This window comes from Chaetura pelagica, unplaced genomic scaffold (assembly GCF_000747805.2).
Source record: "Chaetura pelagica isolate M959 unplaced genomic scaffold, ChaPel_1.0 scaffold547, whole genome shotgun sequence".
NCBI classification, from domain to species: Eukaryota; Metazoa; Chordata; class Aves; order Apodiformes; family Apodidae; genus Chaetura; species Chaetura pelagica.
Window position 1 is genome coordinate 416,908 of NW_009953806.1, and position 17,163 is coordinate 434,070.

General features: G+C 36.7%; 1 protein-coding gene across 1 annotated transcript in view; it reads left to right on the top strand.

The window, feature by feature from the left end:
* SLIT2 (slit homolog 2 (Drosophila)) overlaps positions 1–17,163 on the top strand; it is a 265,523-nt gene that overhangs the window by 177,169 nt on the left and 71,191 nt on the right. Inside the window, exon 11 of the mRNA XM_010001251.1 lies at positions 16,535–16,606. Coding sequence (XP_009999553.1) covers positions 16,535–16,606 — 72 coding nt within the window. The remainder of the gene's footprint in view (positions 1–16,534; positions 16,607–17,163) is intronic.

Genomic DNA, 17,163 nt, shown 5'->3' on the forward strand with positions numbered 1-17,163 from the left:
ATTCTGCTAAAGCAGTGGCCTCAGAGGGTTGTCTGAGAAAGCAGAAGTAAGATGGTTGAATGGAATCTGTCGTATGGTCGTCATGTTAATACCATGTAGCTCTGGAAAGAAAAGCATGCATGCTGATAAGGTTGTGACATGTTATTTACAGCCAAAACATTTATGAAATGCACAACCATGCCCTGATGGTAGAACAGAGTCAAAGCAAAGGTGCTATGGAGCTTCCAGGCTTTAAGAGCAATGTGTCAGAAAGGTTATGTTGGTACAGAAGGAAACTTACTGCTGCATTTTCTTCTGTGCAAAAACCAAAGGTGAACTTGCTAACAAGAAGCACAGGGACTTGGCATGAGCATCTTTCTATGCTAAGGCTGGTGGAGGCAGTGTTTCGGAAGGGAATCTGGGAGTTTGCCTTAGGGAAATTGTGGGAAGCTAACTGTGCTAACAGCCTGGTGAGGAGGGACTGGATAGAAGTAAATGAACTGGAGAGAGTGTCCAGATTAAAAAGCTTGTGAGTACCTTGATGAGACAAAATTATGTCAAGAATTTCAGATAAGTGAAGTGAGAGGAACAGATGTCTGAAGTGAAATAGGTCTCCTGAACATATATTCTGTTGTACATAAGATCTTCTTGAAAGTTTAAAAACAGGCTTCTACAATAAGATTTTTTTAACTTAATAGAATCTGAACTACTGTGGTTTCTGCTTAGGATGTGAGTAATAATCATGTCTGTGACTTCATTACTACTACTGTTAATATTACTGACCTGGCTGACCCTACCTGGCCCAACTCAGTCATTCAGCTATGTAATACAAACACTTCTACCATTCCCCCCTCTCAGAAAAATCCCTACGCTTGCAAATAAAGTGACTACTTCAGAATATTCATGCAGAGGGTCTGGAAAGGGTGCACAGAGTGTTGACATTATTTATTGAGTTGTATACTGGCTTTTTTACTTGCTTATGTATGTCTGTGTGCATAGAGAAGGAGGGAAGATATTGTAAGGAAGAAGTAGGGGTTGTTGGAACTAGGTCATCTTTAAGGTCCCTTCCAACCCAAACCATTCTATGAACCTATGATAGTCATATGATAACACCTCGAGCATTAAGCTAAGCATTTAACAGATTGCAAGCTGAGTCTCAGAGTTTCCTGCTAAGTTAAATAGTGTTCAAATCCCAGAGTGAGACCTTTCTCTTTCTGAGATCCATAGTCCCTTGATTGAGATAAATATGTGTCTACTCCTATAAATATGTGCAGTATGTATTCTGGGCTGTAGTGTAAATACTAATAAACTATTTGTTATTTATCTCTGTTGTATGTATTTTGTAAGTGCTGGCTAAATAAAATGCAGATCACAGTACTTTGAACACTAACATGACACAATTCGTGCCATAGGACATATGAACAAACATTTATTCAAAAGCTGGTATAAAAAGAGATAGAACATTAGAAAGCCACACTTGAGTAATTACTAACAAATACATAGCAGTAAAGCGGACAGAAGGACTCAGTTATTATTTCAGCCAGTGTTAGGCTGCATACAGTAAGAAGAAAACTTCCCAGTTTAGTGGAAGTTTTGGAAAAAAAAAATATACAGGAAAAGAGAAATAAAATAAGGCACATGAAGGGCTCTGAAACCGAGGGGAAAACAGTGGAAGATTTAGAGGATCTTGCAAATATTTGATAGACAATCGCATGGTCCTTCCTTGCCAATACTTTGAAACAGAGTGAAAATTTTGACAAATGGTTGTAGGGGGAAAACACTATACTGATTGCTTTAATGGGAGGAAAATAATTAGTGATAGTTCTTTTATGGTTGCCATGAGTGGCAGTTATATTTACTGTTTTATCATTGGAGAAAATGAGAAAGAGTGAAGAGGTTGTATAATGAGTGGTTTGTGGAGTCAGAATGGTTTTACCAATAATGAAGTGAGGGAAGTCTACAAGACTGGATCAAACCAGCACCCACCCTGGCCAGCGGCCCCCATTAGTTTTCCATGAAGAATATTTTGGAAACAGCAAAGTGAAACACCAATAGGATAGATACTTTCTTTGCTTCCAGTTTGTTTTGGGATTACTGTTCTGAAACATGACAATTTGCATAGTTTTAAGGGAAAAAAGATTTTCTTCGAAACATCCGATCTGCTTCAAACCCTACTATGTTCTTAACCTTCATTGTATTTTAATATAATAAGCTTAGAGAGAGGAGGTTGAGCTCAACATTTTCCAGTTTAAAATATGGTCTTTAAAAATTTCATTAGTTCATCTTTGTAGAGGGAAGGAAAATGCCCCCTTCTATTTTACATGCCACACGCATTCATCTCTTCTCTAAATTCACTAACTACTCTGTTCAGTCTTTTTGGATGCCAAGACCTTCCATGTCATAATTAATCTCCTTCCTTCTCTCTGAACTCTTTGTTTTCTAAATTTTTTTACCTGCAATTGCAAGAGTTGAATAAAATAGTCTAGATGATAGTGAACCATGACTTTATATTAATGGAATTTTTGTTTTCTTTCATTTGCCTTTTGCAACCTAATTCTCACTTGCTTTCTTTAACTTCCAGTACACATTGCTCCATGTTTTTCATTGAACTACCCATGAGTCCTAGGCCTTCTACACGTCTCTTACAGTTTTGTCAGGAATCAGAAATTTGTAAATATAATCCTATTATTCCATCTACAGACATTTCTGAACACTGAATCTGGTTCCATGTTATTTTTTAAAGCTGCTCTGTGAAAGACTTCAGCCCTCTTCTGATGGACTTCAGTATGCAGAAGGGTTATGACATTACTATATTGTTACCATACAATAAGAAGTGTTTAAATGCTTCATTTTTAGCAACCCACTGAGATTAGATGAGAACGAATTATTGTATCCCATAAAATAACCTGTTTTTTTCACTTATTCCTTATGTGACAATGTTGTCAGTATGCCAAAATGATAGCTGACAGTAAACATTTGCAGAGATGAGACCATGCTGTCACAGTAGCATTGAGAATGCTGAAGAGCTGCTGAATGCAAGGCTATATTCATTCAGCATATATGCATTTGCTGAATGCAAGGGTATAGCGAGCGCTGTATTTCCATCACCATTATACACTTCCCTTACTCATGGCTTCATTATCTTAATCACCATTTTAAGCACATGCTTTGGCAGGAGCTCCCCAGCTCTCAGGGCAAGAGGGAAAAAGAAAGGCACTGGTTCCCTGTCATTTTCTGAAGGATGTACAGGCTTTAACAGCCAAATTATTGTTTATTCACTCATCCTTATGGTACTACCATCATCAGATTCTTGTGCACACCACAAGGAAATTGGCTTTATACTTCTATTTTACATGTGCTAGATGTTGCCCAGTCTTTCCAGTACTCTTCCACATTGGTCAATTTTTTTTTCTGCATTTTCAGCTGAACACTGTAATCTGATTTTGTAAATATACTCCATTTGAAAAATCTGTAATTACTTCAAATTCCCTAACTCTGGACACAGTTTCTCTGCTCTACAATGTTGTCCCCTGTTTATGGGCTGTATTTACAGCATCCAGTGCTGAATACTACCAGCCTGTCATCTTATACTTCAGCCAACTTCCTGGTCCACAGACTACTCTGGTGCTTACATCTTTCCAGCCTTTTGTCTTTGCATTGTTGTATCTCTTGAATAACCCGTTCCTGGGAGGCTGACATTAAACTTTATTATCAGTCCTCCTTAATTGAATTGTTTAAAATTTGACAACTTCTATTTGTGAGATTTCATTTTTCTACCCTTGTCTGCCTCTTACTTCTTTGTTCTTACATGTAGAGCAGGTTACTCTTAACAAAAATGTATCCGTATTTAGTTTTTAACTTCCATAATCCAGTTTGGTTTTTTTTCCTTGAGGTTCTTATCAAGTATATCTTCAACACATGGTCTTGGTTATGTCATGTTTGCCATATTCTCCATCCATTTCTTCCATCCTTTCTCCAAATGGAAAGCGTGGCCATCCTCACTTCTCTGTACCTTATGAAGCACTTATTTCTTCCTCTTTGGCAACACAAACTTCCTGCAGGTAATACATTGTCTGATCTGTTTCTGTATTAATATACTTCATATTCTTTGCATTTTAAGTCCATCTGGGACAATGCTACATAAAACCTAGGAGCTATTAATAATGTTCTCTCTCCTACTTTATATCATTAAACTGTAGGGTTTACTGTGTACATTCCATATTGGCAATGTTATGCTTTTGCTTTTTCTCCAGGGGGTTGATAAATTAAGCTGTATCTAAATAATGTGCTAAAAAACCTTTTAAATGGAATATTGAATTTCTTTTGTATCAAAAATTGGCAGTTTAAATTGAGCAAAATTCTGCATATTGCAGCTCTGAGTTAGCTCTTTGGGAAAAAGTAAAAGAAAAGGCTTTCTGTCTAAAGTCTAACACTGATGTCATGACTTTGCATTGTCTTGGTAGTTCTGCTGGACAACTGTTCCGGGATGACATTTTAAGACAGTGGGAGCTGTCTTCTCTGCTGATGGCTTCTGCTTCTGTAGGAGAGCTGGCAAGGAGACTGTGTGCCTGCACTGTAGCCTCCCCCTCTCTAAGTTTGTTGAAACAGCCTAAACCACTGAGGAAAACGAGCTTGCACTGGAAGCTAACGTTACTTAGGAATGAGCAGGTGTTGTGTGATGATGGAAGCAGGGGGAGGCAGAAGCAGTTGCTGAAATGCTGTTTCATTCCAGTGCAGTTGGATTCACCAGTGAGCGGCAAGGTGTTTCTGAGAGGGTTTTGTCATACCAATCTGTCTGACTTCCCAATTGATACAAAAGTCAGTTGGCTAAAACTAACAATTCCCTTTGCATGAAGTCAATTAGCAGGCAATGCCTTGTCTGCCAAGTGCCTCTTGGGAAGATGCCTTCAGTAACAGAGTTCCTTATCTCCAAGTAGCTGCCAGTGAAAATGGAAGGAGAATAAAGCCTGTGGTGTTCCTCTCTTTTTCCCTTCTGTATATATAAAGCTCAGATCAGACTTAAGTATTCAGCATCTCTATAAATGTAATTCTTAATCGTTATTGATGTAATATGATTATATCTGTACCAGTTACACCTTTTCTGCAAATTTAATTCTTCTCTTTATTATCTAAATAAACTGATACACAGGCTAAATAAAAATACCTGAGCTTTTCTTCTCAGGGTCCATGGGATATTATTGGAGAAAGAGATGCTTCATATTCCATATGTATTTTGAAAAACAGGATAATTGGTTGAGCACCAACACTCCCTCAGTTTTAGCACTTACTAATTTGAAAGGAAGCACAAGATTAAAGAGGTGAGTAGATGCACCTTTGCCTCTGGGTCAAATGAGAAGGTTTCATACCATAAATGACATTCCAGGTTCCATACCACGAAAGATTTCGGAAACTTAAAAAAACTTCCCATGGCCTTGTTGTTTTAATGTCTCAGTTGTAAGCAATGTGAGGCAAAATACATTGCCCATATGTTACATACTAATAGTTTTCAAATGTTTGTTATTTAGGGTGCCATACTTTACCCTTTTTCCATTGACTTAAGCCAAGCAGTATTCATTCATTAGAAACAACAAAATCAGAATTGATTTAACTTGTTGTTTAAACTGCTGCCCTTTTCCAGAATTTTTAATGGGATGCCCTTCACGTTCGATCTACTGAGCTTAACCATGAAGGTCTCATGCACCTAGCACTTTCCTCTGTAGTCACACAGCTCACATATTAAAGGCATTAAAGGTCATTCTTAAGGTTCAAAACTATTACTTGAATATGTTTTAGAAAGTATAGCCTTTCTAATAGCGTTAGCATTTACCAGCCTCTGTGCAGGCATTAGTCCACATTTTAGTTTCTCAGCACAGTTAATCTCTTCACTTGGTTGCTTTTTAGAATTCACCTTCCGCATGAAAATTCTTTGAATGATTGGCAGAAATAGCTGGTTCCCTCTGAATAAAGACTTTTTGGCACACGTTCAAACAGACTATCAGAAACCTTACAAACAGCAACTCAGTAACAATTCTATTAATTGTACTGGTACCTTCTCTCAAATGGTGTGAAAGGCTCCTATTTCAAAAGAAGCAACCAAAAAGCCATTAATGAGGTAGACTACCTCGTGAAATGCTGCTCATTATGTACCTCTGATTTTCTCAAATCTTCTGTGGCTTGAACTACCAGTCAAAATGGTTCTAAAATCTTTTTCCTTAGGGTAGAATTATGAATGAAAAACCCACAAATGCAATTAAAATTAATTTTTCTAAGGATGGTGCAGGGGAGAATTACCTACTCTGTTGACCATGGCTTTGTCTACATGATTATTTAAGCAAACATGCATGGAATTAAATTGATTTTTTTTTCTAATTGTGTTTATATTAAAACCAAGTAAACAAAGGAAGGACTTAATTAAATTTGCTTCATTTTTAGAAGGGTAACAATCACTACAATGGTGTTTTTTTGGGGAGGAAGGCTTGCTGAAGAGGATCGTGAGTGGAAAGTTGCTACTGTTGATTAAGCCACAGTTGCATAAATAATTTTAGTCTTTTTAAGGAGCAGAAAAGACCATGAACCACAGAATTTATGAAATGAAAGAAATTTATAGCAATCAGAAATGTTGACAGTTCACCTTCATAATCCGATGAAAAGTCGCTGACTTTGTAATCGCTATGGCCTTGAAGATAAAGTTGGACTTTCTTATGAATGGAGATTTCTAATGTTTGAATGCCAAAACTAAAAGCTGTATCGTCTTTTCATGATAATATTTTTTTACATTTCCCATGAGTTTCCTAACTTGTCCCATCATATTTGTTTCATTTTACCTTCCCTATTTCTACTGTTTTTCTTAATGTTTCCATAGAATCATAGAATGGTTTGGGTTGTAAGGGATCTAAAGATCATCTAGTTCCAACTCTCCTGCAAAGGGAGGGACATCTCCCTCTAGATCAGGTTGCTCAGGGCCCCATCCAACCTGGCCTTGAACACTTTCAGTGAGGGGGCTTCCACAGCTTCCCTGGGCAATCCGTTCCAGTGCTTCATCACCCTCACACTAAAGAACTTCCTCCTAATGTCCAGCTTCAATCTTCCCTCTTCCAGTTTTAATCCATTACCCCTCGTCCTCTCACTACAAGCCCCTGTAAAAAGTCCCTCCCCAGCTTTCCTGTAGGTCCCCTTCAGGTACTGGAAGGTACCACTATAAGGTCTCCTCGGAGCCTTCTCTTCTCCAGGCTGAACAGATGCAGTTCTCTCAGCCTGTCCTTGAAGGAGAGATGCTCCAACCCTCGGTTTGTCTTTGTGGCCCTCTGCTTGACTTTCTTCACGAGCTCCGTGTCCTTCTGATGTTGAGAGCTCCAGAACTGGACGCAGTACTCCAGGTGGAGTCTCACGAAAGCAAAGTGGGAAAATCACCTCCCCTGACCTACTGGCTATGCTTCTAGAATGCAGCCCAGGACACAGTTGGCTTTCAGGGCTGCAAGTACACATTGCCAGCACATGTTGATCTCATCAACCAACACTCCCAAGTCCTTCTCCTCCATGGTGTTTTTGATCCATTATCCACCCACCCTGTATTTGTGCTTGGGATTGCCCTGACCCAAGTGCAGGACCCTGCACTTGGCCTGATTGAACTTCATGCAGTTTCAGGAGCCTACTTCTCAAGCCTGTCAATGTCCCTCTGAGTTGCATCCCTTCCCTCCAGCATGTCAGCCTCACCACATGCTTTGGTGTCATCAGCATACTTGTTGAGGGTACACTCAATTCCACTGTCCATGTCACTGACATGGGCAGTTTTCATGTACCTCCATCTCTTTTACCCATATACGTTTTTTTCAGAAGTCTGTTCATAGAATCATAGAGCCTTCTCTTCTCCAGGCTGAACAGCCCCAACTCTCTCAGTGTGTCTTCCTAGCAGAGGTCCTCCAGGCCTTTGATCATCTTGGTGGCCCTTCTCTGGACCCTCTCCACAGGTCTATATCTTTCTTGTGCTGTTTCTGTCGATTAATGGTTGTGTATTATACCAAACAGTCAGCAACCTCTTTGTGAGCCCTATGATATTAATATTAAGCAGAACTAAAAGCTCCTGAGTCAGCTTCTCACAGAAGGGAGAAAGGGAAAGGAGAGAAAGTGGAAAAAGAGGAAGGAAAAGAGGGGAAAGGAAATGCGATCTGACAGAACTGAACTTGACAGATGTACTGTCTGTCACACCAAGACAGAGTGATGAGTGACCTGATGACAGTGCAGACAATGAGGAAGACCTTTGCATAAAAGTGGAATTTCTTTTGAGAGCTAGAAGCTCTATGTATTTATCCTTTCCAAACTATGCTTGGCATAGGTACAGTTTCACCATTGCTGTAGTCTTTAAAAATTAATCCTTGACTAAAAATCCAACATACAGCCTTACATAAATAGCTGTTGAAAAGGGAAGCTCTTACTTTGAGATGGAAAGATGATTCTAAAGAAGACCCCTTACAGAGAAAATACATGTGGGAAGAGTTTAGGCATGTTTATTGAAGACAGTTCAAAGACTTGCATAGCTGAAAAGCTCTGAAACAGCAGAAATAAGGCAGCTTACACTATATTTAGCAGCTCAGAGTGTGATTTGGCTATCTACAGTAGCCTGACAGAAATGAGAGCAAAGCCTGCATATTCGTAGCTCATAAGGAATGGGTCTGAATGCTGAGGGGAGGATGCAGTAAGTTACAAGGTACTAAATTGATGGTTGTTTTTCATTGTCTGCATTTGTTTCAGCTTTTTACTTTAAATCAAAACATGGATCCTTTTAGGACTCATACAGGACATAAATATAATTTACCTCTTAACTAGTCAAACTGTCAGCCAGAAGTCTTGCATATCCAGTGAAGTTCTGGAAAGGTTTTGCCAAGTTGATTTCTATGTATACATATGTATATATAGTAATTGGTCTTATTTCACTATGTATTGCTAGGATATTTTTGTCGGTTGCAGGAATCCTCTGTAATCATACCTATTTTTTTTCCAGAAAATGTGTTAGCTTTCTGATGCTATCCAAAATAGATCTCTTTTGTCTCACTTAAAAAAGTGTTCCACAGCTGTTTGATTTATTCTTATGGCTCTTCTTGAAATCTTTCTGATGTATCAAAATATGTTCTTATTTCCTAACATAACAAATGCATACAATACTGCCAGTGTATGCAAATGTCCAATGAAAATATGTCCACCTATGGACTAAAAAATGAAAGTAATTATTATTGTATTTAATTACTTATGAATACCCATACAAACTTTGGTCAGTAGGATGCCAGAAAAATGTGTCCGCTTTTGAATTTTTAGAAATCGCGGCATAGCAACAAAGTACATTAAAAGATACATAACTAAGTATCTTGTGGAGACACTACTATTTGCTAAATGCCCCTTTGACAAATTCACATAATCTGACTAGTATTTTCTCAGTTCTTAATCTAGCAGTCTATCATCTTTCATATGATATATGGATATAAACACACAGTAATTACATGTGAATAGTGAAAAATGCATTATCCATGAGCCAATTAACTGAATAAATGTGAAACAAATGAAAATAGGGTAAAGGAATCTGTTGAAGCTTATTTACCTTAATGTGTTTAATTTGCCAAGACTGATTTCACTGAGTTAGTTTTAACTTATTTGGATCTGATGTTGGTGGATATGGTTTAGGGAAGAATTTTGTAGAGTAGGGATGATGGTTGGACTCGGTGATCCCAAGGGTCTTTTCCAACCTGAATAGTTCTGTGATTCTGTGATTCTATCTTTGGGATTCCTATATTTCTCAGGCAAAACTTAAAATATATTCCATTTATCTGCTTCAAAATCGATGGTTTTGCTATTTGAGAACTAATCCAGTCTGCTTAACATACAAAAGAGTGTTAAGCAAATATCTTCCTAATCTGAAAAATATTGGTAAACCATGTAGCTTTGTGCTTAAAAAAAAACAAGCTTCCTTATTTTAGTTGTCAGCCATAGTGATTTTTGTGGATAGAATATTTAATCCATTCTCAATTAGCATGTTCTGTGCTGCCTTGATTCACATCTTTGGCTTTCTTCATACCATTGTGTCCTATCTTAAAAATTAATTAAATTCAGAGGACAGAGGATAATTTCAACAGTTAAGAGGATGTAGAGACACAAAACACAACAACTGGAGAAGATGTGAAACTAGTGCTGGTTTCCAGACACACTGGAGATATGTACTGATCAGAATGAACACCACTCCACCTCAAGGGGGTTTGCACAAGTTGCTGGTGAGTATGGAAGTAGAAGAGACACCTTGAAGGAAATCTCTGAACTCTGCCGAGGGAAAGAAAATAACTCCAGCATGGACTAAATATTTTATGCAGCATTAAGGGAAGTTGGAGGAGGCCCATCTGGCTCTTCCAGGAAAACCCTCATAGATCTCTGACATTTGCCACATTCCAAAGGTCTTGTCACTTATAGATTTTATTTTCACAAATGGCTCCTCACTGCTGGTAACTTTTCCTCAGCAGTAATGTGAGTGAAGTTACTTTAAAAGAAACTATGGATATTCACTTTCACTATTTTGTGTTTCATCATCAATTAAATGCTTTCTTCATTATTTAGATGTTGCTAAATACATGGTTCAGTAAGCAGCAACCACTTGTGAAAGGTATTCTCAGTTTAAAAACTTCGTTTACATCTTGGCAAATTCCTGGTGTAAATCCTTGTATTGTTTAACAGGTAGTAAGGACTTCTGACATACTGTCCCTCTCACATAGTGGTGGGATTCTCAAGCTAATGTTTCTGCTCAATGTAAACAGGTTGACAAGTAGCTGCTTATGATAAGGGAGAATATAGCAGGATTACATCTATTTTTTGTGAATTTAATACAGTTACTCTGAACAGCTCAAGTAGCTGTTGTAGTACAATAGCTCTCATCAAAAATACACTAATTAGAGAGACTTTAACTTGACTCTAGATAGCTCAAACTAATTGCACTGGAGCTACGCTCTTGATAGATGCCAAAGTACTGAGCAAATAATTCTTTAAGGAATGGTGCATTTTGCCTACAACCAGAATCCGTAGTAATTAAGGAATGTAAAGCCTATCATCATTAGTGGTGCTGTACAGTTCAGAGCATGAGATGGCCCTTGCTGTGATGAAAAATTAAACAAATGCGGGTTTGGGACTTGCTTTTGAGTAAATGCAATTTATTGTTTAATAGCTTTAGAATGACAACTCTTGTTACTTTTTTGATGTAATGCAGGCTAAGGAGTAATCTGTCATTTGCAATCAATACCCTGAGGAGATACTTGATAGAACAATTAAACCGGATGTTAGGAGCTTGGCAAGCTTTAGGGCAACATTGACAGCAATTTTTTATATGCAGATATTTTGGAAACTGTCAACCAGATTTATTAATGCACAGAATTAGAGCCTGAAATTGTAAAGTGCAAGTAATATAGTAGTTCAAAATATGTCTTTTGTTTTTGTTAGACATGGATGATAACACAGATTTCAACAGAATTCTCTTGCTGCTAAAGTTAGAAGTGACATTTAGTGGATATAAGCACTCTGGAGATGCAGTTGTTGAGAAAGAAAAAAGGTACTTTGTTTAATTGCCTCAAGGATTCCTGTAGCAAAGGGAGGCTATTACTGTTTCCTTGTTTTAAAAACAAACAAAAAAACCTTACAAACCTGGCAGATGTTGCGTATGATGAGAGATGTTTTGGCTGCATATTGCAGTTCTTCAGATTCAGGAGCAGCACTGAATCCCGTCACTGAAATCTATTTTCTCTTTTCTGACAGCTGGTTTTTGCCATTTACTTTAAAAGCAGATGGGGAAAATGCAAAGAAGAGCTGTCAATTTTATTACCATGTATAATCAGCATCTGTGCAATACATCAGACTCATTGCACAGCTTACCCTTTCTTCTCTGTAGTAAAAATTATTTTGGAGCTTCTTGACAAGCTTCTTGCAGACTTTTTATATATTAGTAGTTGCTGAAATTAAAATTATACATTAGTTAAATGCTAAAGCCACTATTGTATTGGCCAAATTTACTTAATCAAGATTTTATGTTCTGATGATCTAATTGTAAAATGTATGACTAATTTGCTGTTCCATATTCTAAGTAATGTTTTCTTAAGAAAAGATAGTTTATTTTCTTTTACTGTTGCAGAATCCTTCTTTTTAGATACATCCCTAACCCCTTACTAACAATTTAGCAGCAGCACATTTCTGTGTAGTATTTTTTACCTCTATTTGGAGGCTTAGTATATTGTTCCACATCTGCATGATTTCAAATAAAAATAATTTTGTAGAGAACAGGGTATTCTTTATTCCCAGTCTGCCTCCTTTTCTGGTGCAGAAATCTTCCCTAGAAGTGACTTCTTATAGTGGAAAAATAAGCTAGTTTAAAAGTGTCAGTATAAATAAGTATTTTGTCTGTCTCTGTAAGTGCGGAAGGAGTAATCAGTAACGGTGCTGCAGGCTTACGACAGAGAACAGCATCCTCCTGGAAACTGTCAAGTGATTTACGTGTCACAGGGCTCTCTGGGGACCGAGTGGGAAGAATCCTTCTACTGGCTAGGGACCTATTTTGATTTGATTTGATTAGGTTGGAAGTCACAACCGCGGAAGCACCTTTCTTCCTTAGAATAGTAGGTGCTTGTACATTATGCTGTCTGCAGTGGTAAGCACTGGGGAAAGATTTAGAAAAAGAAGTGTTCACACTACATTTCTTCGATAGGAGAGATTAGGACATAGTCTTCAAAAAAGGTTTTAACCAGTTTGGCAATGTTAAAAGACAGTAAAACATGTATTGATGCAGGACTTCTTTGAAGTGAAACACTAAAAGAAGCAGGAGACTTAATACTGAGAGTATTAATTAACATTTGCGTGGTGAGGGGCAGCATCTACATGAGGCAGTGCAAGCTTTGATGAAGGATGTACTTAACTGTCTTCCTCCATTATCTAATCTTATTAAATATGCTACTAAAATTGAGTGTGGCTTTTAAAAAAGAAACCACCAAAGCACTGTTTATGATAGAGATGATAATTTATAAAAAAGAATGACTTCCGGGATGGGTTTGAAAGGAGATGTTGTGCACAAAAGTTAATACATGTTCCATGGAAAAACACTGATACTAACTTTTTGTTATTCTGTAATATAAAGGTACTTCTGGCCGTGTCATATGTGAGCACTTAATAGCTGATTTTTTCAGGAACAGGTAACTGCAACCCATCCTATTCCAAATTAAAGAATTAAAAATGTAATTTAATATGAGGAATCAATATAAATTAGTTTTTAATTATTATGGGGTTTATCAGTAGAATGCAAATTTCCTTTAGATGCTAGTCTATCTGTACTTCCTGATCCTGGAATATATCTAATTAGATTTTCTCTGAAATAGTGGATGCAAATTTTTACTCTATGAAATTCAGCTGATTCTAGGAAGATAAAGCAAAAGATTAGAGGATAACAAAGCTTGTAAATGTGCATTTGATTTACTTTCTTTACAGACAAAGTAAGGTATAAAAGATTATTTATATAATCTTATTTTTCTTTTCTTACAATAATCTCATTTTTTTGAAATGTGATGTGTTACAACACGTACACTTTGGCATGAGTTAACAAAAGACCTACTTAGATGATCCTACTATAACAAATCCTTTATGTAGAAGAGATTGTAAATTTATCCCAGCACTGCACAGTCTGTCTACTAGACTATAAATTTCTCACTTAAAGGAAATGTTATATAAAGTTGTCATGGAGTTCATTTTACATATCTACCAGTGAATTGGTAGTTCACGGTATTAGAACTGCTAGAAAATTAGCTTTCAGAAATATACTGTAATAGGACTTCTTCAGGTTTTAGACGCATACAATTTCCAGGCAAATTGAACAGCAGTAAATTAAATCTGCAGTTCCATCTTCTCATAAAAATGGCACTTCAAAAATGGTACTTCACTTAATAGAACTAATATATATTTTCAATTAAAAGAGTAAACTGGAAAACACTTTGTGTCTTAATTTAACATCTTGTCTTTCTCAGGTTGTATGCCGTATCATGTCTAGCTAAGAGCATTATATGTTTAAAGTTAGGTGAACATAGTTGGAGACCCTCCAGCACAAGGTTACAAATCCCTACATCAGTGGCATTTATAAATGGGTCTTGTGAAACCCGGATGTGAGAGCATTGCCACTGCCATTTCTGTCTTACCCATACGCACTGTGGCATTTTCCCCCAGTGTCTTCCTTCTGCAATTCAAGTCCTCATCTATAATGTGACCTAATCCTTCTGTGTCCTTTTTACTGCCCTCTAGCTTTTCCAGTCCTTTGTGTATGCCCTGTGTATTCCCCTAGGTAAGAGATTTTTTGGCTGGTTTTCAAAGCTACACACCTGATAAATGGCTGATCAGGCTATCCCTGGAGGTTAGGCAGTTGTTTGCTGCCAAATAGATTGTGTAACAAGAATGGATGGATGGCTGCCATTCCCTTCACAGCTGGATTAATTTGGTTTCTCAAGTCCTTCCCATTGCCAAAATAAGGAAATTTGTAGAAATTTATTATTTGAAGGTTTTACCTCTCTTTGACCTAGCCAGCTGAGTAGAAAACTAGCTGAATGATGAGCATTCATAGACTGGTTCATCATAATTTTTTGGGCCAACTAAGCTTAGTTTAAGAACGGAAATACTTTGGTTTGGTCGAACTTGGTGGTGACATTTAACTTATGCAGATTTTTACTTCTTAACATATTTACCTTCTCCATCTAGTCCAGTTTACTGCAGAAGAGTCACCTTGATCCTTTAAAGTTCAGTGAGTACTCCTGGTCTGTGGAAACTGTGTTTCATGGGTCCAAAAGGCTTGGCCATGGCAAATAAAGTGTCAGAAATAATACTGTGTTTATGGAAAAAATTAGCTGTCTCGTGCCATGGGATTCCCTGCAGTGTTTAAAACATACTTGAAAACTGTAGCAAGGACACATTCTCCTAGTTAAGGGTTGGTTTTTTTTTACTATGGAACCTTGTCTGAAGCAGTTTTTTCTGCACATCAGGAAGATTTCTTTCCGGCTTTTCTTTTTCCCCCTTTGCTTCTTTATAAGCCATTCAAGAACAAATTCTGCTAAGATAAATCATGGTCTGACTTAATAGATTGAGTATTAAATGTATAAATACCTGTATCTGAACAAAACCTCATGAAAGCAGTAAAAAAGTCTTTAGTTCAGCTCTCTTGTGATATCTGGAGGTGCTTTGCAAAAAAGAAGTAATTGTTGTAATCTTGGAAAAGCTTACTCAAAGTGAATATATGAGCTTATTAGTTACACTGCACACACAGAGCAAAAGTGAAACAGAAGACAGTTAATAGGACAAGCGCAAAAGGAGAAAAAAAGGCTAATATTCCTGCATCTAGATTTAAAAAGACTTTTTGACCTTAGATCATGAGTCGATGTCTGAGTGATTTAAAACAGTGCAGTATATTCTACAGAATTTTAGAATTTTAGTTCCTTATATGAAAAAGATTTTTTACATTGTTTTTATGTACTTAGATCACAGTAAGGGTTGTATCTGTGCATGAAAGAGGGAAATAGAAAGCTCATTAGATAAGCATGGTATGAGCATTTGAATAATACCGCCTTTTCCTGCTGCACCTTTTAGTGTAAATAGTTCAATTCCTTATGTCTATATAATAGAAGTGCTGGCTCTGCCGTAACCTTGAAATACTGTGATGTGTGAAGAAGTAGCTTCTGTTTTAAATGTGCTTATTGCTGAATGTGTTTTGCCTTCTTGGCAGGTGGGCCATAGGTCTGCATCAGTGTCAATTTCCCATATGCAAAGCTGTGGAAGTTCAAAAAAATTTCTGAAAAACTGTTTCCATCAGCAAATTTACACTTTGCAGTATAGCATGTTTCAGTCACAATCCCTATACATACAGAATAAATGTGGCTAGTAACATAAACTACAATTTTAGATTAAAATGCTTGCTTCAAGAAGTTAAAAGAGTGGCTGTGCAGTCCTACTGTTGTATCTTCAAGAAAATGTGTCACGTACTGTATTTAAATGAATCATGTGGGCATGTTTAAAAAGACGACATCTGCCTTGCTTCAGATAGCAACATATGTTATTTGTTCTATACCTCCCCCTTTCTTATGGTTTCCATATTTGAATGATTAACTCTCAGAAGTCTGTAGACATTTCTAAATCAAGCTTACTATAAAAATTAAAAAGTCAATTAACACAAACTCAAATTAGGAATTTGTAATTGCAGTTCTGGCTTAAATTCCACAAAACTCTGTGGGCTCTGAAAATTACTTTTCTTTAGATACAATGTCAAGATTGGGTGTTAATTTGCAGCATTACACTCTATAGGTAAAATGTTTGGTTTTACAAACAAAAAAGGATATTTATTTTTCTTAATGAAAAAAGACATGAAATTACCCCATTTCTTAAAATAAAAATTATGCTGAAAAAGAAAGCAAAAGTAGCCGTCTTTGTTAAAGTCTATCCATTCTAGTTTGTTATGGCTTTAGATTGCTGCTTGGCTTGAGATTTGCATTTTTATGTTGTTGCTATTCTTTTGCAGACGATTAGAACAAAATTCAATCAAGGTCATACCTCCTGGAGCTTTCTCACCATATAAAAAGCTTCGAAGAATGTACGTATCAAATTATTTAGATTTAGGGTTTTATTTTCATACATATGTATACACATACAGATATATGTATATATATATTTTAAAATAAAAAGTCTTGGTCAAGAGGAACTTCAGTCATTATGTGAGAATTTAAGAAAGCTTGACTGCTGGAAGATTAACAGATATGGCAGCCTGATTATTAAAACCATATAGCATATTTGACACATTAATAATAATAGGTTTTTTCCAAGTATTGAAATTATTTAATATGGTTCTTCATAGAAGCAATATCTTACTATAGTGAATATTCTATTAAAAATTAATTAGTGAGGTTAAGTCACTGTTACTTCAGAATACTTTTGAGGCCGTATTGTCCTGTGGCCATAGTAGACATCAATTCTTAATAAATGTGCTTAAGGAATTAGGAAAAATAAATCTTTTTGTCGTATTTTTTCAAGCATTTGAAAGGTTTATTGTTAATCATGCATTTTGTTTCAGTGTACTGGCAATTCTAGTGGTTTTTTTGTTAAAAGTCTTTGGCAGTGTTTCACATAAATTCTTTTATTTCTCACTCTTTC